Source organism: Onychomys torridus, chromosome 12 (assembly GCF_903995425.1).
Source record: "Onychomys torridus chromosome 12, mOncTor1.1, whole genome shotgun sequence".
NCBI lineage: Eukaryota > Metazoa > Chordata > Mammalia > Rodentia > Cricetidae > Onychomys > Onychomys torridus.
Genome location: NC_050454.1, coordinates 6,547,521 through 6,571,388, shown reverse-complemented (window position 1 = coordinate 6,571,388; position 23,868 = coordinate 6,547,521). Strand labels below are relative to the sequence as shown.

General features: G+C 38.6%; 1 protein-coding gene and 1 pseudogene across 4 annotated transcripts in view; both read right to left on the bottom strand.

Moving 5' to 3' along the window:
* Tp63 (tumor protein p63) overlaps positions 1-9,961 on the bottom strand; it is a 210,527-nt gene extending 200,566 nt beyond the window's left edge. For 2 of the 4 annotated variants that reach the window (XM_036204012.1, XM_036204014.1), the window contains exon 1: positions 9,373-9,561. In XM_036204012.1, the coding sequence (XP_036059905.1) occupies positions 9,373-9,434 (62 nt within the window). In that variant the 5' untranslated portion in view covers positions 9,435-9,561. Of the gene's footprint in view, positions 1-9,372 lie in introns of all 4 variants that reach the window. The other 2 variants (XM_036204013.1, XM_036204015.1) reach the window with 2 other exon arrangements.
* Positions 9,962-18,217: 8,256 nt separating this feature from the next.
* LOC118593765 lies at positions 18,218-18,959 on the bottom strand (annotated as a pseudogene).
* Positions 18,960-23,868: the final 4,909 nt, after the last annotated feature.

Sequence of the window (23,868 nt, the reverse complement as noted above, 5' to 3'; positions counted from 1 at the left end):
ATGACTTCCCTCAATTTTAGCTCTGTGGTGTTATATTAATAGTGAAAACGATCCCTTAATATTCTTATCCTTTAAGGCTGGGGATACAGTTTAGTGCTAGAATGCTTACCTAGCATGCACAAGGCCCTGGGTTCAATTCCCAACACCATGCAAAGCAATTTTAAAAGTTCATGTCCTCTCAAGAGTTAGAACAGCTATTATATTTTAAGGTGTCTGTTTTAAATTTTATGTATATAAGTCATTCCTACCAAGAACTGTGAGCAGGGGTGTTGACCACATAAAACAAGGTGGTAGAGTTCAGTAGACTACATATAAAAGGCCAACTGGTCTACCCTGCGCAGATGAAATAGTTGTGTAAACTCTAGACACATAATAAGATTTTAACAAATTATAGTGTTATGAACTACTAACAATAAAAGTATTAAGCTGGACTGATTAGAAGGATCTGATCCAGGGGCTTCCATTAGAGATGTAGAGTTACCTGACAAGTGGGAAGCGCTCACAATACTTCTAATCAATAAATAATGAAATTAGAACTCCTGAAAGTCTTCATTGTATTTCCTGAATTTAGCACTCAATAAATACTTACAAAATATTATTGATTATCTTTGTACTTGGCAATGGAATTGAGGTTTTGGGGGCATCTTTGTTTCCTTTTAACTTGTGTCCCTTTCCTCCAACCACACAATGCTTATCAGTTTATTTAAATCTTCATTTAATTTATTTATAAATCTCCTTTAAAATGCAATCAACAACCCAGATACTACAAACAAAACCTTTGTAAAATCCAAAGAGGGATATAATTTTCTTATTTCACTTATGTTTCTAATTTTGACATGTTCTTAAAATTTCTTTCTCTAACTTAAGAAATGAGTGAAGTTTTATTTTTATAGAACTTGAACTAATTAAAAACTATTCTGATATTTTAAGCTATTTAAGTATTTTTGTAGCACCATGCTATAAAAAAATCATTAGCATTAGTGAAAGGCATAAAGAAAAATGAAGGCAATGAGAAAAGTTAATAGGTTTTATTCCATTCTGTTGAGGAATTGAAGGTAAAATGTGTAAGAATATACGTTAATATCTAAGTGAGACCTCATCATCCACATAGAAGGACCAGCAGTGTTCTCACAGACAGAGAAGCATGGGAAGTTTCCACTAAGTATGTGAGACTATGGCCAGTGCCATTGTGCGTGTGTCAACACTAGCTGGAGGTAAGTCATTTATTCATAACTCTGTGTACTGGAAAAATCACAACAGGGCTCACAAGAGCCTCTACAGGACACTGGAGGAAAGCACCCTCGATCTCAAACAATCATCAACTAGATTCAGTAGTCAAGCTATTGAATGAAAATTCTTTGTTCTTACTAGCAGTCTTGTGATTGCTAAAAATTTAATTTGGAAAAAAAAAAACCTATCAAACAGAACATTTTCCTTCATTGTTGAAGAAAAACAAGTAGCAAAGAGAAACATACCTCTTATTTTTTTATATTGAGAGAAGGGCCCAATGCCATAGAAAAAGTGGAAGGAAGATGGGCCTCTCTCTCTGAAAACTTATTTCTATACTATAATTTGTAATTAAGAAATAAATGACACTATCAAATTAAATTTAGTCATGAAAATAGAGCTATGAACTTGGATAAGATAAAAAGAAAGAAAAGCCAATTTTCTAATTATTTTAAAATAAAAGATTTACATTAACTATTTTTAAGAAATTACTCAGGAGGAAGATTTCTGTGAGTTCAAGGCTAGCCTGTTCTACAAAGTGAGTTCCAGGACAGCCAGAGCTGTTACACAGAAAAAAAAAACTATCTCAAATAACCAATCTACCAACTTACCAACCAAACAAACAAACAAAAACCACATTTAAAAAAAAAAAAAACCAACCAAAACCAAAACAATCAAAAACAAAAACAAAAATAAGCAAACAACAACAAAAACACAATCCAAAGCTTGACCATGACCACAACTGGTGAAGCTCCAGATTAGGATGAATAGTCAAATTAAAGGCAAGTGACAAACTGGAGGTGCAGTACACTATGTAGTATTAAAAGCTAATGTCTCTCTCACACTCATCTTCCATGACACATTTGTAGTGTTCTCTTCTTTATTTCACTTGATGCTATTAAACATCTAATAAAAAGCTTACATTAAAAAACAAAACAACAAAAAAGACCTCTAGGTAACTATGTGGCTGATTAAATTATCACACTTGTTTCCATTTTGTGTTTCTTGGCTCAAAAGACTTTCTCAGACTTACTATTTTTATGCCATTAATTTTGCCTTCAATTATGAGAGACGATGTAAGTTAATGGAATTTGAGAATGGCAATTTGCTGCTGAACCTGGAAAATTAAGTTTGCTCATTTGAAATAAAAATGACAAGATGTAATAGAAATTTGAAAGTCTCAGGAGAATGTGAGTGCTCAGATTCTTTTCTCTGCCTTAGTGGTTTCAATCTAATTTTCAGAAAGTCTAATTTATAATTAGAGGGAATGGAGAAGGTAAATAACACCAATAAACATTAGAATGGAGTCATAATTAATTTTCGCCATCTAAATTATTCTCCCAATTCTTATGGCTGAAGGCAAAAAAAAAAAAAAATGTGTCATTTCCAAAACCTTGAATAACCAATAAGAAGACATCACTCATGTCCGTTTCTCATCTTTTTTTCAATGGAACAAAGTGACTTTCAGGAGCCGGGAAATGTGTAATTACATAGGCAGAAGTTGGTGGCCTTTGATCATAATTACAGTGCTTTATCCATCCATCACTTGTTGCTGGAGGACTAGTCCTTGTGAGCCCTTTAAGGGAGCTGAGAACCCCGTCAAGACAAATTTGAGCTTCAAAACACCTAATCAGAAACTTAGCTTTTTTTCTCCTGAAACACAGATTGAAATTGTCATTTTAATCTTACAATCCATTTGCCTTTTAAGTCTTTCTCTAGGAAGACTCATCCTGGGCTACCTAAATTTTGGCTTCATTTGGGGGGATTGGGTCTAAGTTTCTTGTATTTAGGTCACAGTATACAAACAAGTAAAGCATCAGAAGTACTTCATAAAAATGCTGATTTTGCATTCCTTTTATTTACGATCTATTTCTCTATCTCAAATCGCAAAGGAGTGAGGAACCTCAGAGCAGAGGGAGCTGCTTCTTCAAGTGTGACCTGGTAACTATGCAAATCAAGTCATTTTTGGTTATTATTACACAATTTCAAGACTCCAGCCAAATCTGCTGATCACAGCCTCCAAGCACAGATGGGACATTTCTCTCCATCCTTGGAAAAATCAGAAGTAACCATGTACATCCCTGGGTTTACCAAACCTACAGTTGGGCCTCAGGGTATTAGGAATACTGTCAACAAGTCAAGTTCAGCTTCACATAAAACAATTTGACACCTTTCCAAACACTGTTAACAAAAATCACTACTCCAGTTTGTTCTTTTTCTCAAATGGCTACTTCCAATCTGTTCTTTGACAGCCTTTTCAGAACCTTTAAATGCACGTGATTTGGATATTATTCTTACATTGTTTTCACACAGGTCATTCTACTTGAGGTATCCTGAAATCTAGGAATAGATCTCATTCATCTTCTTCCCTGCTGACTCTGCACCATAAACACTGCTATAAAGAGAACTACTTTAGTCAAATAAACTACAGCAAGACATAGTTTCTTTCTCTATGGTTTGAAGATTAAAAATTCTGTAGGTAAAAAAATTAAAATTCATATTTTAATTACTGCTGTAATAAGTTACCACACACTTAGTGATGAAATCAACACAAACTCATTATGTTGCAGTTTGGTGGGTCAGGGTCAGAAGGCTTACACAATGGCTGAAATCAAGCAAGGGGTTGTCAGGGCTCTTTCCTGTGGGGAAGAATTAGTTTCCTTATTTTCCCAGCCTTTAGAAGCTGCCCATATATCTTGCCTCAGGACTCTCTTCCATCTTCAAAGTCACCAACCAGCTATGTTATGTAGTCTTTTTCATATTATATCACTTTTGACTCATCTGTCTTTAAAGTCTTTGGTGATTACACTGTATGCACATAGACAATCCAAATTAATCTGTTACAAAGTTGGCTAATTGGAATCCTTAACTAGTAGCCACCTTATTCCCTTTGGCCATATGATGTAGTCTACTCATATGTTCAAGAGATTAGGATGTGGTTTCCTCTGGAGGCCATCATGCTGCCCAACCTCATCTGCCACCTTCCAAGTGGATCATTATACACTGAGAGATCCTTAAACTAAGATTCTATATATGAATATAATGAAATGATCTTGTCATTAGTATGTATGATGTTGAACCAGAGTTTGGAATTTGAACAAGAGCATTACATTTTCATCTTGTTTTTGCTAGTATTTTGATGTATACCAGCAACTCAGCCCCTCTAGGGTCCATATTATTTAATTCTAAAGTGTAAAAATTCAGAGACAAGATGATGTAAAGACCTGTAATGATTCTTAATTTATACTTGTTATCCTGGAAAATGATATTCAAAGTATCGTGACCTTGACTGTTATTATACACTGATTGTGTCACTGATTGGTGAGGACACAGGTGTGTAAGGAAAGGAATCACTGGTGTACCAGCTCACTACACACAGACTAGAGGTGAGCACTTCAGGGAGGAGGTTCATTTTAGAGTTGAACTGGCAGACATTTGCTTCTCAAAGTCCTTGTGAACTGCACATCAATAGTCTCAATCTCAACTCCCAGGAGCCCAAGTTCAGACAGTTTACGGAATTCATGACAATCATAATGAGACAATTTTGAAGGTGGTACTACAGTCCAGACATTTGACAAATGGTATACACACTCTGATGACAGATGTCCCTGTCCCTGGAACATTCAAATGGGCTGCAATCTCAGAAGCAACATAGACCATTATAATAGCACTGTGATAAGAACCTGAAGTGGTTCTTCATGATTGCACCTGAAGTATATATTATTAGACCCTATACATAAATTACAAGCCAATATTCCTTTAATTGAAGTGTATCTATTTGTTCCTATCCTAGCCTTACTTCACTTAAGAACTGGATTTAGACAACATAAGCAAACTGCAATGCTGTCCTTCTGATAATCTATCAGCTAGATAAACCCAATCCTTAGAGAAACCCACTCTGATTTCCTCATTGAAAGATGCAGATCCATTCTTCATCCAACACTAGAAATTATATTAAGTATGTATTATTTACTTAGGCAGCCCTCCTAAAAACACATAAAGAGTTTTTAATCTTTGTTTTTTAAATTCTAACTGTAATTAGAAGTAATGACTACATTGTGACTCCCTGGAATTAGCAGTGTCTAGAAGTGTTTATTACATTAAACCTTAAAGAAATAGAGAGAGAAGACAGCAATTGTCCCGAAACATGAGCCTGGGGGAATCTCACAGGGTCTATATGCTTTAGTAGGATGCTCAACAGGAAGTCAGCCTGAGAAAGTATATCCTAGGGTCACAGTGCCCATGCTGACTCTCTTCCTGCTGTTAGATGTCAATAAGAGAGGAAATGGCGGAGGAACGGTCAGTGCCATCCTTGGAAGCCAGCTTGCCTGGTCACAGAGTGACAAGGATGCCAGTGGGGGCAGAGGGCAAATGACTACGCCCACACTAGACATGCTTTTGCCTCTGTGTGAGTTCCATCACACACAAAGGAAACGCTCTTCCATTGTAAGTGACTATCACCACCCTTCCACTTAAGATATATTTAGAAAGCCCAGCTAATAAAGTTGACCTTTAAGCAAATGAAATGAAATTCACAACACATACACAAAGTACTAATTCATATGAGGAACACTCTTACGATATTTTAGCAGCATGAATTGCCTTTGATAGAAGTTCACTGTGAAAGAATACACAATATTTAATAAGTGGATCACAGTATAATGATGTTTACTTTTATTTTTAAACTAATTATCACATCATTTTCAAAATGTAATCTTGATTAATTTTTATTTTTTCACAGACATATTTTGAAAAGATATATTTGAAATAATCGTATGCCTCACAGAATAGATTCAAAATATATTTAACAAACTTTTTAAAAAGAAAGTTGTTGAAAGGACACAATTTATACCACAAACAGTAAACGGCTTTGAGTCTAAGATACTGGCTTTTACATTCATTTCTAGTATTCATCTGGCTAAAACAACAAACTGACTTACTGTATATGTGGTTTGCTTATTAGGAAATTAACCCGCTGATTTAGTTGCTGATTTTGCACCATTTATTCATGCTCTGATATCTTTGTTAAAATCGATCAGATATCAAATTACAGACTTCATAACTTTTATCCATCTTTTCTTATTCTGTGTGATTGCCAATATCACCAAATACAAATATAATAAGCTCCATAGATGAACATGTCTTTCTTGTTTTCAGAAAAGTTTTTGCAAAGACTGAAGTAAATTAGTATTGATTCAGAACACAACCAAATTCATTGTATGTCAATACGTTCAGGTGAAAAGGAGAAAGAAAAAAGAAAAAATAGAGGGTGAAATCTCTAATAGCTCATAGCACTTTGAAATGTGTATTTCAACTGTCCTCTTTGGACTGGCATTAGTAGTCATCAAGTAGTGATAAATAGCATGTTACTCACTCTATTCTATATAAAAGAAGAAATTCATGAATGACAGTAGCTGGGAGTTAAAAATATTGACTTGTCCTGCCCTCCCTTAATACAACAACAATCATGAAATGTTTCTGTGTGCTTCTCTCAAAGACAAGGTCGTGAAAGACAAGTTTAAGTATGTAGATGACTATGATTATGGAATGATTAAATTTGGTCTTTCTTAAAATAGATTTTGTAAACTGAGAACTCCCAGGGTTGTCTGCTTAGAAAAGTCAGCTCATGCTTTTCACCCATTGGACAGCAAAGAGAACGGTGCTGGATTCTTGTGCTGTCATATATTTTTCTTTTTTTTAATTGAAAAAAGTCATACAATATATTTTAATTATGTTTTCCTCTACCATAATTCCTCTCTCCCCAGTAACATTTCACTTCCTCATCTAATCACTAAAGGGGGGATAATAGTAATCTATGTAAAATGGTTAAAATATTTAAGGAGACATCAAATATCAAATAGGTACAAATAGGTAAGTATTGTAGAGTTAATCAAATGTCAATAATGAACAACCATAGCTTTTTTTTTTTTTCAGACAGTCTCTCTCTAGCTGGCTTAGAATTTGCAATCCTCCTGCCTCAGCCTCTTGTGTGCTGGGATCACAAGCATGAGCACACCCAACCCACATTCTCATGAACTTTCCTAGTCATGTGCTTACTAAAGGAGGCTGAGCAGCCACATTGCCTTCTTTCTGTGTTATTTGATGGTTATGATTCATTATAAATGAATAGACATTTTAGCCCCAAACGATTTTTTTTTTCTAAATTTTCCCAGACCATATTGAATCACAGTCTCACAGCTCTGCACACAGTCTTATGCCTTCTCCTGGTTTGGGAAGGCGACTGAAACCAGGGCACTTTAAAACTGAAAACTCTTTAAGAAGACATTTACCGCTTTGGAGTTTTCAGTACGTTAAGAACGTAGATTCCACCTCTCCATGAGCTAATAGGCCATCAGGGCTACATGAAAAGCAGCTTCTTTGCTTGTATTTATTTGATTTCTCTGATCCGCTACTAGAAACGCCTACAGAAGAACGTGCTTAGGATGGAAGGGGCTAGCTAATCCACAAGCTAGGCATTTGTGAAGCTGCTGAGACTCTAACCCAGTCTTCAGGAAAGGCCCAGGAGGGAACATTATAAAAGTTGCTGCTGAGTCACAGCTGCGTTCTTAGAAATGTGGGTCTAAAGCTGGTGAAAGGATGTGGTTTTGGAGATTGGAGAAAGGTCTTGGAAAACTCAGTAATCTTGGGTATACTGCTTTGTCGTCATTCCTATGCCTAGGTCCAGCTAAATTTAATATTTAGGTCAACCAAGAAGATAGATTCTGGGGCCCTTTTTCCCCCCTAATACTTGTTTGTACCAACAGTGAGGGAGGAGTCAGAGGACCATTCACATTTCCAATTTCAGTTTGAGAGATCAGTAAAGATCTGCCTCTCTCCCTCTGCCTGTCTTCTCTCCCCCTCCACTGAATCTGTAGTCTCCTTTCTCGCTGTATTCCCCATTCCCTTTATCTTTCCTCTTCTGCTTTTCCCACCAGAAACCTCACAGGAAGAGAAAGAGTCAGCCCTACATGAGAGTGAATTACATCCATGAAAACAGAGCAGCCTTTCATAATCCGAGGCAATGCTATGGTAACCAAGCCCTGCCCAGCGCTACTGACTAAGATTCAAGTGCAGTCTCCAGCAAGCACAGGTGGCAAGTGTCGGTTTAACCCCTTTCTAACCCCGCCGATTTCAACACTCCGGACCTCCCTCATTAGTCGTACAAAGTACCAAATTCCAACCTCAAATCTCATGCCGTTAAATTAACAACATCACACTACTGTGTATGGTGTGAATGTCTCCCATAACTTTACCCGGGAAACACTCTTCAGATTTCATTTACCCGTTTAAAAATAGCAAACTCTAACTTGAAACAGTCTCTTCCCCTGACACAGGCATACTATTGTGAACTCTCACGAATATTCCTTCTCAGTGATAGGTAAATATTTTTCTACAAACACAAATAAAATTCAGTTTAATCACAGGTTTTAGAAGTCATATTTGTCAAAAGATGATGTTTGTTTTGAAACAAATCAAACAGAAAATATTCCTTAGAGCTAAAATGACAAGCCACAATCTGTTTCATATAACAATGGCCATCTATTTTTAAGATATAAATCAAATTTTCCAGTGTTTATTTTGACTTGAAGATTGCCCAATAGATTATTACATCCCTGCCCAATGAAATTTCTTTTTCTTGGGTGGGTGGGAACTGAGCATGCCAACTAATACATTTTAACATCTTAGACATCTTAAAATGATGTGGCAATTTTAAATAATGCTTTGATTAATTCTTTGAGAATGATCATACACAACCCCCTTCTCCAACCTCCGATATTTCACAGTTCCTCACTCATCCTCTATCCACCCTTCCTTCTCTCTCTCTCTCTCTCTCTCCCTCTCTCTCCCCTCTCTCTCTCTCTCCTTACTGAATCCAGTGGTGTGACAATTAAAAAAAAAAAAAAAAAAAGGATGTCTTCAAACTTTGCCCCTTAGTAACTCAAGAAATAAAGTAAAACATACTTCTGGAAAAGATGCCTACAGACCACTTTAAGTCCACACGAAGTCCCAAGTAGTATCATTGTGCTCACTAAACAAGGAATGGTTCTTTTGTACACAGCTGAAACACTCGAAATACACAGGCACACCAGTTCAGTTTTCACACCAGTTCAGTTCTGACAGAAGTCACGTCATATTTAAACTCACCGCTGGATGTAAGGGTCGGGGCAGTACTGTAGGGTGGCACACCGTGGAGTTTCAAAATTCATTTCCTTCAACTCTCTTTGGTACCAACAGATGGGGAGCAATTCTATAAAATACACATATACACCTGAGAATATCTAGGTATGGAGCCAGGAGGCTGAAAGCAATCGGGTCAAATGCCATCAGACATAGAAGTTTAGACACTTCCCCCTTTCACTCAGATTTGCAAAGAGGCGGGGCATTTCTTCCTTTCAGCCAATGAGATCCCTCAAGTGACTAGAGCATCATAAACAGTCGATTCTTACCAGCTGGGCATCCTCTCTAAAGCTGTTCTTCCTCTCTGCCACAGCCTGAGAGCCCCTGACGTAGAGTGTCCACACTTGTTGCCAATTTGTAGGCATCTCCGAACTTTTGATCTTTCTCGTGATTGGGTGTTGGCATGAATGGCATCAGAGGTTAATCTCAGGAGCCAGGACTTGTGTCACTGAGCTAATAAATGTCCCCCTCGCTCCAGCTGAGTAACACCACCTTGTATCTGGATCCTGATTTCATTGGAGAGCTTCAGTCACTGCTGCTGGGGCTAGAATGTTTTGCAGAGACGCTTAAGGGAGCTTTTTTTTCATCTTCTCCCCTCCCCCTTCCCCCGTTCAGCCTCCCTTTCAGCCAACCGCCTGTTGTGGTCACAATCTCAAATAGCAAAGACAGGGAAATTCCTTGATTATATTTAACCTAGAACTCACTCTTGGTTTCAACTAGAGAGAGAGAGTTATCATGCCTATGTCCGTAGAATTTTTTCTGCCCCAAATAAAATAATCTGTACTGATTTGTTTTATCCATACAGATGTAAGTAATAGTATTTTAAATGTGCTATTAAAATAGGAACTGATACTTTATTTTATAATGGTTTTGAATTATTTTATTATTTAGATATTTATTTAGAATTATTTCAAATTGCCTGTCAATGGAAAATAATGAAGTTTATTTCAAACTCTATCAGTCTGTCTCACTATCTGTGTCCCATATTTGCTGCTTATAATCTCCTTTGACCTACTTTGCTATAACATCTGACATTGTTCATACATTCATGAAATAATATATTATCGGACAAAGTTGCCATGAAGATTAATTTGTTTCCTTTCTGAATATAGGCTGTAAAGTGATCCTGGTCCTGTGGATTTAGAAATTGAATGAAATATGATTCAGAAGCTAAATAGGAATAGAGTCCAATGGGGAAATAAAAGCCATGTGCCCGAGTGTCACTGACATGTCAAATAGACACCTCCATTCAATGGGGCAATCCTAGACACCTGCGAACCAGGGACATCAGAAAATGTCAAAGTGAGGAGACAACCCAAAGTGAAATCTGACATTTTCCTGTAAGAAATTCTGGTTCAAAATGTGTTCATAAAGATGTTCTATTTGTTGCTCCAGCCAGGGAGAAGAAGCTATTTAAAACTTGACATTCTCTTCCTTTACTCAGACTGAGAGTGTCTAACATCTGTGAATTGTGAAACTCACACACATGCTGGCCTGAGCCCCAGCCAAATCAGACAGCTTGCTCTAAAAAACGTGAAACTTGAAGCAAAGATCATTTCACTAATTAATTATAGATTTGCTCATTGGAATTGAAGTGTTTGGCTTTCTTCCTTTCAACAAAGACAGATGACCTAATTCGCAAAGTTCTTAAATTGAGAATAGGCAATGTCCTGTGGCTGTAGCCACGGGGAGGTTCCATCACACGGGGCCTGTCTGTTCCTAGTTGTAAGATGAGTCTATGGAGGCAGAGGTGGGATGAGCTCCTATTCAAAGACAGCCTAAACTGTCCCCAAAATACATGAATGGGGAATGTAGTTCAGTGGCAAAGCATGTGTCTAGTGTGAAAAGGCCTCGGGTTCCATCCTCAAGCTTTAAAAGTAAGGAAGAGTAAGACTGCAATTTCAAATGTAGACTTTCCTAAATGTTAATAGGCCTATGAGTGACTTGGAATTCTTGTCCATGCAGAATCTGGATCTTTAATTCTAGGGTGGGGTTTGATATTACATTTCTAAACCTGGGATTATTATGCCAGGCTGGTCGGCCCGAGGGCCAGATACTCAGAGTAAGATCTGTACTCACTGCTGGTCAGGTATTTATAATAAATGCTTGCTGAAAAGAAGAAGGAACTTATTAAAGTATTTTACATTAACTTCCAAAGTCATAGACTTCCACATAATCATTTTTCAAACATCTTTTATGCATGTTTTTTGTTTACAAGGTTTATAGCTTAATTTGAAAGGTTTATGTTTAAATTTAAAGTACATGCCATTCCATCAACAGTTGTTACAAAAATTATTAAATTTGTTTGGGTGAATAAGACATTATTAGGGGGCAACAAATTTTATAGAAATAATTATGAAGGATATTGGTTCCTACTGACTAATGGAAATAAACAGAGTTGACCTGACTTAGAGAAAAACAAACTCCCCAGGCAGGATTCAGCAACGCATTTAAAGCATATGAGCACCCATGACGCGAGAAAATCTGTGACAGTTATCCTACAATTACTGTACCTGCTTCCTATCTGTGCTACCTCACTCTCCCAGATTAATTTACTCCCCAAATGTGTAAATGATTTCTTTGAGATACAAGTTAGAAAAATTTAGGAGAATTTGAACTCTTTTATTCAGAAAGTGTAACAGACTAACCTACATGGACACCTAGGAGAAGGTAATGAATGGCCTTTCCAACCTACATGCTTCAGAGATGCTTGTGAACATCCTTGATTTGTATCAAGAGGGGATAAAGAACACAGGGAAACAGCAATGTTCAGGATGTGGCACTCTGGACCTAACATGACAGGAAGAAATGTCTTGCTTCTCAGCTTCTAGGAGATGAAAATGTATCTGGCCTGACTCAAATGTTCATTCAATACACAATCTCTCTTGTAAGTCTGTGACATTTATCTCACAAGTGTCATGCCTTTCTGGTCTGGGCTGCAAACTTTTATCATTATCCTGCTTTGGATCATGTTTTGTTTTCCATCAGAGATGTTCTCAAACTTCCTCTGTATAATCTTCAAAAACCAGATGACTCCTTTGTCTCATCAGATAAGAGGAACTGACTTTAATATCTCACGTCCTAAATTATTACAGTCAACTGCTGTGGTTTGAGTATAAAATGTCCCTTACAGGCTCATGTAATCTAATCTCATTTTGAGAGGTTTTACAACTTTTGGGAGGTGGAGCCTAGTAGAAGGAAAGGAGTCTTTGGGCCATTGGCTTAAGGATTTATATCTAGTTCCATTGTCTGTGACACCTCTGGTTCTCGATTCACCTAGATGTGAACAAGCAGCCTCCTGCTCCTGTTGCCACAGCTCATGCTCCTCTTGCTACTGTGCTTTTGCATCTTGATTATGAGTCTCATCAAGACAGGGGAAAGAAAGGGTTCCGCCATGCAAGGAGGGAACAGTAAGTGCAGGGTGGTGGGGAACAAACGCTGCCATGAACAGCTTAGAGCAGATGACCTTGTGTGTTCCCCCAGCCATGGCAATTTGTGACTGTGACCACTGTTATTTAGAGAAGCTGAATTCAGAACGGCTCGACCTTCGGCGCCATCCTGTCAAGCTCGTTATGGCCTATGCCACTTCAGACTACGGGAACCAAGAAGAAACCTTCTAGAATACAAGGTGGAAAATTTACCAACTATCACTACATGAAGGGACAGTTGAATTCAACATTTTTCAGCATCTCACCTCAGTTCAAGCACAGATTATATTTATTGAGGGGGAAAGCAAGGCTCACATTGAGAAGAGTGTCTTACAAACCCTCCCCCCTTGTGCTCCATATTTCTTACAATTGTTTCAGTCTGATGTCTAGGTAGAGTAAAGCTAGAACCAGTATCGCTGTATACTGATAACAACAAGTGTTAATTCAGTGGAAATGCACAACATTGCAGACCTAGCTCTGGTCCTTGGATTTGAACCTTGAGCGTCTTGCAGGTCCTGCAATCCACCAAATGGAAATATTTATACTTGAATCAATGACTAGAGTCAGAAAAAAGAAAAGGCTTCAGGGGGTTGTCCCAGTAAAAGGGAAATTTTGATTCAGAAGGCATCCAAGGAAACACAGACGCCAATTAAGCAGGGAAGAGGTTGGCAGGTTCCCTAACAGACAAACCTGATACCCTCTAAGTCACACCCAGTGTCCAAAAGCAATGTGGGTGGGCTTCTCCTCCAGACATACCCGAACAGCTGTGTGGGGGATGCTCCTTACTTCCACCCCTCCTTCACTCAAAGTCCATGTGAGTGGGAGATAAATAAGGAAACACAGGAAGTCCTTATTTGGTACTGCCCAGATTTGTTTTCCGGAAGCATCTGTTAGATGCAAGACAAGATGTGCCTTTCCTCTACATGTTTCAGTGTGTATTTCCTAAAGGAAGAAATCCCTTACATAATCATGGTTCAACCCTTGAAACCACGAAATGCACAGTCGTACAGTTTCTACTCTCTGCATCCATTTAAAGTTGACTGTTGTCCACTCATGCCTGCAGAGTGACGGAAAAGCCCTGATTCACGCCTTGTCCTGTTCAGTCTTCTCTCACTTCGAACAGTCCCTTCAGCTACTTCATGACATGGCTATTTGGAAAGCTGACAGGCCAGCTGCCTAGTTTAGGTTTGGGGGACAGTTTCTCCTGAGTAGATTCAGTTACTCACATTTTGGCCAAAACAGCATGAAATCAGCACTCCATGTACTGGCTCAGGAATTGTGTGGCTTTTAAAACACCACCAGCGGATTTCCCCCAATTTCAAACTCTGAGAAGCAGATCATTTTGAAACTTTCACAGTAACTTCAAGACCTTCGGAAATTCCTCTATAGTTTGTTTACAGTATCATATACCTCTAGGAGACATATACTTAGGAAATATTGGAATCCGGGTCTTTTTACTTTATTGCCTCTTTCTACTTTATTTCTGTGTTATCACCTTTTGCCCCACATGGTCTTGGGAAAGAGGAGGGTGGGATTTTTAGGAGTCACCCAAAGGCTATTTGAGGAGGGTAAACTTTCAGTTGGGCTTGAAAAGACCCAGTCAAGTGGTTTTCAGTTTTGCTTGTGAAGAAATTGTTGCATTTCTCCCTGGTGTGTGAATGGCTACTGAGCATGTTCCTCCTGCTCGTAGGTTGGTTTCTGGTGTGTGGAGCCACTAAAGGCTCAGGCTGGAGGTCACCACAGGATCACTTTAGGAACTGGCAGGAAAATGTCTGTAAGGCTCCTTTATCAGGAATGTAAAATGGTACAGGAAAATCAGTGACTTTAGTATTTACTTAAAACTCAAATTGTTTTCTACTATCCAATATATGGATACTATTCAGTATACCTATAATATATGTTTGTATGTATTATATAATATACTATTATACATATAATATGCATGATATGGTTGTTGTGAGAAGAATATATGAAATAGAAATTATCTTAATTTAGGTGAACATAAACACACAAATCTGTGAAGAGCTACAAAGAGTAAGGATGTCTGTCAAGTTTCAAGTTGGCACAGCAGAAGAAAAGCCTAGGGAAGATTCTTTCCAAATCCAGGAATCCAAGACTCTGTGGCTATTAACTCCTTAAAAGCTATTTAAATGTTTAATCCATCTAGGTATCTAACTATATAAAGTCGTATTGTTCTAAACATCATGCTTATAAAATGCTTATAGATTACAAAATACATTTGTGATGTTATTAGAGTCTGGGGGGAGGGGTGAGCTGGAAGCAGTTGTTTAACAGGCGTTGGGTTTCAGTTTTGCAAGATGAAAAACTTCTAGAGATCAGTTACATGACAGTGTAGCTATATTTACCTCTACTCAACTGTACATGTAAAAATGATGAAGGCAGTAAATAGTGTGTATAATTTTGTATACTGAATTTTAAAAATTAAAAATATGTGTAGGTAAACGATGAAATCACTATTCAGCATAAACATCAAAGGTAAGAAAAACAAAAGAAAATCAGGAAGCATATCTTCAGAAATACGCAACATGAATGTCTATATGTGTTTTTAAGGGTTGTGAATTTGTGATCTTCTAAGGGGGATTTTACAAATTTTCTATCAAAGTAATACATTAGACTTTTGTTATGCATCATATATTCTAGGCATATAAAATCTGACTGAGGGCTAGGGGCACGTCTCAGTGAGGTAGTACAGCATTTGCCTCACAATTATGCAGACCTGATTGTGATCCTCAGAAGCCAGGTTCAAAGAGGAGCATGGAGGTGGACATTTGTAACCCCAACACTAGAAAGCTGGAGACAACATGATGCTCTGTCAGGTTCACAGTCAACCAGCTGAGTCTACTTGGTGAGCTTCAGGCCAGATTTCCAATTTTAAAAAAAGAGGGGAGTGGACAGGCCCTGAAGAACAACACCAAGACTGTCATCTGGTCTGTACACACGTGCACACACACATAAACACACATACACAATCTATTGAGATGACGTGTAAAGTGGCGATTCCTGATGTGTGAGGAGCTTAAACTTCTACTTTCCGAGTCTAACATTCCCATTTGTTCATTTGCTCATGGTAGGTCAGTGACCATGGTTGATGTCATGATAACATCTGGATTTTAGCAGGGTTCTGATGTGATTCCCTCAGAGCATTCATTTACTTAACAACTGATTTATACAATCAGCACAAATATTTCTTGAAGCTCTCCTTTATGTAGGCATCGGTGTGCTGGAAGCTTCTGGTTGCAGCCAGATCAATAAGAACCAATGCCTGTGTCTAAGTGGCTCCCAGGTCTCTTGAGAAGGACTTTCTTTCCCTTTTTATATCTTAAGTTTTCTACACAAAGGAACGCAATGTAATACCATAGTAACTCAATATCCGCCGTGGTCCCTTTAAATACAGGGAAACTCTCCAAATTTTGTATTGTTCCCTTTTCTTGCTGCTCCATTTGTGTTATGTCTCCCTCACAAAATTTCATCCTATTTAATGTTGGTGAAAATTCAAAACAAAACAAACAAACAAACATAAAATGAAGTGAAAATGGCTGGAGAAATGGCTCAGCATTTAAGAGCATTTGCTGCACTTCCAAAGGACTTGGGGTCAGCTCTAAGCACCCACATGGCAGCTCACAACTGTCTGTAACTCCACTTCTAAGGGATCCAACACCCTCATACAGGCATACATGCAGGCAAAACACCAATGCACATAAAATAAAAATAAATACATCATTAAAAAATAAGTGAATAAAAAGAAATAGGTATCACACACACACACACACACACACACACACACACACACACACACACACACATCTGAGTTACTGATGGCCAATTTGCTTGCCTGGATTTTGGTCTGAGGCAAATGGTACCTGATTGGTACTGATGAGACAAGAAGCTGTTTGCTAGTGTCCATGTAGTTCAGGTATTATCAGGAAGAGAATGCAGCATTCTTAATTGTCTTTCTGAGACCAAGAGACCACTGCGGCAGTTCCTCTCTCTAGATAGACACCCATTTCTACTTTGTTGCTTCGGTATTGTTCCTGGGGAAACCCTAAAGGCTGTTATTTCTGCCCAGAATAAAGGTAGGTGTGACCCAAGATCTGCATATTCCAAAGCCTATGGCAATAGTATATCTCTTTGGTATATAGAGTCCTGAAAAACAACACCTATAGATCACAACTATCAAAGGAACAAGAAACATTTATGAATTCCTAGTTTTGAAAATCAACTATACTTAAAGTTTAAGAGAATTTAGCATTCATTAAGTGAAAGATAAAAAAAAAATCCAGCAAGCAGGATAATTTTAAAATAACAAAACTTTCTAAGATAGTTTATATTTTACAGGATACCCTTGAAGTATTACCTAATCTCAAGCTTCTAACTTTTCAATGAAGTCGAGAGGCTGAGGCCGAGACAAGTGGGGCCATTGACTCCTTTTTACACTAGAAAACCAAGAATCGGTGTAAGAATCAATATCAAAATTATATCCTTTAATAATCACCAGTAACCCTTGCCTATAATAGACCCAGACTTGAGACTATCATCTACTCAGGAAAACAATATTAATTAAATGTCCATAGTATTCTCAGTAGTATATAGGCCTTTGGCAAAATAAATGTAAATAAAACAAATACCTTTTACTAAATAGTTTATGTTCATTGCCTATTTATGTAAATGCTAATCACTCCTGGTGATATTTTCACCCCTTGAAATGAGGGAAAAAAGCTAAGGAGTATACAGTCCAGACAGCAAAGTAGCCAGAATCTGAACTCATCTCCAGCTGTTTCCCTAACATCAGCATCATACTTTGACAACCCTGGCAAGATCCAGAATGCTTCCACATACATCTTCCATCTTGGAGCCCTAAAAAATGGTGCTAGCACATGTCCCTCGGCTTCTTTTTGTGATCCAGGGAGTCTACAGTACCCTGAGCCCCACAAATACCATCCTCCAAATGCAGGGATGAGCTCACAGTGAGCACCCACATTTGGGCTGAGAGTCAAGAATGCTAACTCTGCTTGTTTTGAAATCGGTTATGTGCACTGTTTAAATATGTGGAGGTGGATGGACTGATAAACTGCTTCTGTGGGCTGGAAATTATTCTCAGGGCATCCTTACAGGGATATCCCATGCAATGACCCCTGATTGAGTATTGTTTCTACCAACGCTTCCCTGCCAAGTTTCTTTCTTTCTGCTTTCCCAAACTTTATTAATGGAAAAAAAACAAACAAAAACAAACAAATAAACAACAACAGAACATGATAAATCTCCTGGGATTTCTCCCTTAAAAATGTGACAATTGACTTCTAAACACATGCAGGTGCACTCTTCCCAGCATGCTAAGCAGGCGAGTAGCTGAAATCCTGGGATGCTCATCTTCCAACCTTCTCCAGTCTGTGGTCTGTCTTTGGATCAACAACAATTGCCTGACAATCCCTGCTACTACGATTTCATTAATTTTCGTCAGCAGCTTTCTGTGCACGTCTATATGCAGGAACTGCAGAATCTGAGCAGCTTCATGGAGAACCACATTCCCTGTGTCAAAAGCAAGAATGTTTGTTTGTCTAAAAAAGCAACAGGCAAGCCCTCTTCTGTTCCATTTGCTTTAGTGACTGTCTCCTGTGTTAGACTCACCTGAACCAAAATGTGAATTCCGTTAATCATTACCAAGCCCTCATCAAGACACTGAATCTGAAGGAAGTTAGCCATTACACCAGCCTTAAAATCCAGATTATTTACATCCATGGTGACCAATGGCTCTCCACTTTTATCTGCAGTTTCAGTATTTTTCCTGTTATCAGGTGCTAATTTCTTTTTTTTTTTTTTTAAAGCACTACTATGTCCATATTTAGCTCCAACAGATAAAACAAGAAGATAATCAGTTGCTTCTTGCTGACCCTGAATCTTGAAGGGACAAATAGCATCTCTGAGTTAGTTTTAAAAGAACTTGGGTCAGTCACTGCTCTGGATGTTTTTCAGATTACCTCTGTCTTCAGTCCTCTATCGTCTGATTTTCTTGTCTTCAAGCCAAACAATAAAGCTTGTAAATTCTGTTTCATCTTTGCAGTTGAAGCACCTGGGGTTGTTGAAGGCTATGAGCTTGTGTCTGAACATGGCCATGCTCTAGCTGCTTGGGGCTCTACATAGTGAGTTCCGGGCTACATAGTAAGACCCTGTCTCAAAAAAGGGAAAAAAGAGGATATTTCTAGAGGCATGCAGAATATTTACAGTTCTAGTTGAAGAGGAGGACTTAACTGCTGCTGTATATTTCACTGACCTTGACCTGGGAAGACCTCCATTGGAGAGACTCCCATGAGTGCTAAATTCATGTTTTTCCTCGATGGAGATAAAACAGTAGGGCTGTGGGGTTATTACTAAGCTATAGTGACACCACAGAGAGAGATTGGGAAACAAGGATCCCTAACACAAAATTAAAGGGTGAGTATAGGAGACAAATGGTCTCTTCATCACTTACAAAGAGTCAAGAGCCTCTTCACAAAAACAAACAATGCAAAGCTGCAGGCTGAGAACCTAGTGGTTAAAGTCACAGAGCTTAAGAAACACCCGTGTTCAGTGCAGATTGGCTGCAAACACCTGTTATCCTGAACTAAAGGATGGGACCTTGAATAAACTCCAATAATCATTGTTCAGAATCTCCTAAGCTCTCAGAGACCAATTGAGGTGGACCACCCTTCCCTCGTACGAGCTAAGACTTCGTCTTTTTGAAATGCTGAAAGTATCCCTGCAACAATCACCCACAGCATGAGTGCCTTGACTTTCTCCTTAGGGTCCCAGCCTCCTACCTACAGTTAAATTCCAACAGAACAAGAAAAGAGACATTCTAGTCATAATAAAGGGGAGCACAACCACCAGAGAAGTGGCCAGAATTTAGTAGCATATACCAGCTGAAGATAAGGAATCCTCAAGGTTGCATATTGAGGGTACTTCACTGAAGGGGCTGAAAAATAAGGCATTACAAGAGTTTCGTGACTTGGGCACATTTTCTCATGGGCTTCAACACCCTGCTAAGGGCTGCCATGGACAGATTAAGCCTACTACTATGGGGATAGCTTGCTCTAGGAAGTTTAAAGGAGATGATAACCAATGCTGAACAAAGATGGTCACATGAGTTTCCCTAGAAGAAAGAAAAAACAGAGTAAAGAAACTGAACACACTAAATTGGAACCGTGAGGGCAAGAGATCCAGTGAGGGAAAATGCAGATGGGTGGGCCAGCAAAGCTATCAGGAAAGTGGAAGATAGGATTGCAACATCACTGAGACTCTCAGTGTTACCTCCTTTGTAGCTCAGGCCTGATGATAGGAGACAGATCATCAGAGTTAGGCTTCTTCTTGTCTATTCATGGGGTTGTCATCCTTCTACTCTCACCAGTAAGAATCAGATGGTGCTCATTACCTGCCAGATAGCAGAAAGCTGTAATTATAACAGTGACAAGCAAGAAAGTTTAGAGATGCTGCCAATGGGCTTGGCCTGCAAGAAGTTATAGAAATGTCTAGCCAAGATGTTACATTCTTAAGGATATGGCAAGTGGCTATCACTAAAGAGTACATCTTAACATGTAAAATCAGACTAAAGAGAGTGGACTGTATGGGGCTGAGAGATGCTGTATAAATATCAACATGCATTTCCTTTATTCAGTCCTTGACCTGAGCCCATTTTTAGACTCATAATCCATTAGTTTAAGTGATATCTTGGTCTTTAGAAAAAAAATAAAGAAATACATAGCAGGAATTTTTAATCTGACATTGTAACACAATGTTCTCATCCACAAAGTTCACACTTGAGAACAGTTAACTTAAGTTACAAAAATATCTTTCCATAACCCTCTCATAATGCTTTAAGTAAGCTTATAGCTCAAAGACTGCAGGCCTCTGGTTGGGCATGTCTTTATGTTCTGCAAATGTATGTCATGATGACTGGTCTAAGCTTCTCTAAATAAATCTATGGGCAAGGATGCTCAGAGAAATGCACTAGGCTCTACTCTTAACAGGGCTTTTTATACATTTATGGTTCCATATTCAATGGCTTGAAATATTTAAAACAAAGTTCCTACAGAAAGTGCTTTACATTTTCATTTATATTGGCAATGGCAACTGTGTAATTAAACTCACTTATAGCATTTACTTGAGAGTGACATTGAACACGGAGGGTCTGAGGTGAGAATGGACTTTTGTTGGAGTTCAAGATCATGTGGATACACAACAAACAATATTAGTTAAAGTCTAACTTGTTCACTGTATCTGGAGACCCATCCTGTGGTCATCTTTCCAGTTTCCAAGTATTCTACTGGAATAGTAAAATCAGCAGTGTGATACTGACAGTAGGACCTTAGCTTACGAACTAAGAGCTTTCAGACTAGAAAAAAAAACCCACAAAAATCTCTTTATTGCTCTATCTTCATTCATCCAGAGTTGAAATTGAAAAAAATATCATATTCTGAAGATGGTGGATATTAGTCCCACCACAATGATGGCTGAAAGATTAGGTACACAGGGAGCACCCTTATTGTGTCTCTGTTAACGTCTCAATGTGGCCCCCAAAGTGTTCAGATGGATCTCAGAGACCAAATATGTAGTTTTATAATCTCAATTCAATAATTCAGTAATAACCTGTGTACAACTTCTATGAGGTCTTTGCTTGTTTATTTTGTTTGTTTGTTTGCTTTTCCTTTGCCAAGAAGATGAACAAGGTTTCAGGTTCATGTAGCCATTGACTTGAGGAATGCATTCTTGTTTAATCTGATGATAAGGGGGGATCAGAAATAATTCACATTCATGTGGGGTGTGTAACAAAATTTATTTATAATTTTACCTCAGGGTTATATAGACTTTTCTGTTCTTTGTTATCTTGTACACTGAAAATATCTGGGTTGGCCGTTCAACCCACAGCACATCACACTGCATGTACTGATGTTCCCTTACACCAATAGCATGCTGATCAGGCAGGACAAACAACATATGGCTTTTATGCAGGAATTCTTGAGAATACAGCTATGAGTCCACATTCGTCAAAGGATGGATCAGTGGTTCTCAACCTTCTGAGTGCTGTGACCCTGTAATATGGTTTCTCATGGTGTGGTGACCCCCAACCATAAAATGGTTTTCATTTCTACTTTATAACTGTAATTTTGCTACTGTAATGAATTGTAGTGTAAATATCTTTGTTTCACAGGGTCATAGGCGATTCTTGTAATATAGTGATATTTTATTTGTATTGAAATGTGATTTTATTTGTATGTTAATAAAGTTGCCTTGGGGTCAGAGCAAGCCATAGCAGAAGCTGGGTGGTGGTGGTGCTCGCCTTTAATCCCAGCACTTGGGAGGCAGAGCTAGGTGGATCTCTGTGTGTTCAAGGATACAGCCAGCATGGCGACACATGCCTTTAATCTTAATACCCACCATAGAAGACCTGGAGGCCTGTACAGACAGGCAGCGACAAGGAGGTCATGTGGCTGAGTTTACAACCAATGAGAAAGTGAAACAGAAAGTCTATAAAAAAGAAAAAAACACACAGAAGTAGCTCTCTTGCAGAGAGGAAAGACAGCAGAAGCAGTGAAGGGTAAAGTTTTCAGCTCTCAGCTATTGCTCTGACCTCTTGGCTTTTAACACTGCAATTGTATCTGTGTTTCTTATTTAATAAGATGGTTACATCTACACTGTAAAAAGGTCATTCAACCTTCAAAGAGTCACAACCCACAGGTTGAGAACCACTGGAACAGAGGATAAGCCCCAGGAAGATTCAGAATCTGGAACTTGGATGAAACCTTTAGGAATCTATGAGTTAGGACTTTGCAGATTATGCCTTCTGAAGGAGAAGGAAAAGAAAGACTGTTGTATCCTGAATTACTTATCACCATTCAGGAAACAGAGAGCTTAGCATCAGCTCTCTGAGCTGATGGAGGTAACACATCCCATGGCTATTTATAGAGTTCTGGATCACATGCTGGTTGACAATAGAAGTCAAGTGCACTGTGGCAAAAGACACAGATTGGAGCTAGAGGAAAACACATTGGAATAATCATGATGTGAACTTTGACATGCAAGAGTAAGCTCAAGCCAAGTATATGGAAAGGACATAGTCCATTGGTTAAACTGTGGCAACACTGGGAAGGTGAACTTGAGGCAGTCAGGTGTGGAACCACAGTTATTTCAGATTTTCCAAAGAATAATGATGCCTTGGGGTCAATCACACAAAAGGCAAAAATATTACACTGAGATGGATCCTAGCAGGACAAGAGCTTGGCCAACTACTGAGTGGTCACCCATATATCCATTACCCATTCGAGTTTACCAGGGATCCTCTCCTAGTAGTCACTTGAGTTCAAATGAGAAGATGGAGGAAGCTTGTCACACTCTTCCACCTAAGATGACCAACCACATGTGCAGCCGAGTTTAGTCCTTCATGGATTTCATTTTCTCTTTGAATATTTATCTATTTATCCAGACTGGGGATTGAACTCGTGACCTCATGTATGCTAGGCAAGTGCACTAGCCCTGATTGATAACCTTTAAGAGTTTGGATTGATTATCTGTTATAGTGAATAAGTATGTAACTGTGGGGAATCCATGGAGTAACTCAATAGGAATCTGTTAGAAGGGAGTTACCTGGATATTTAAGTTTGCATTGACTTGTTTTGGAAAGTGTTTGAAGGATTGAGTGTTTTTGGATTCTTTTTCCCGTACAAAGAGAGGCTGCTCTGTGACTGGGTATCATAATCTAAACTATAAGACAGGTTTGGAAGCAAGGCTCAAACTATGGGCTGATGATGAAGCTCAGCTTGGAATGGGCTTACTTAGCATACACGAAGTCCTGGGTTTGATCTCCTATACCCCATAAACAGGGTGTGGAGGTGCAGGTCTACCATCCCAGTACCTGGGAGGTAGAGGCAGGAGGACTAGAAGCTCAAAGTCCTCCTTAGCTACACAGTGAATTTGAGACTAGACACAAGAACCTGATCCAAAAAGCAAACAAGCAAAAAATTGTATTATTCTGGGATAAAAGCAT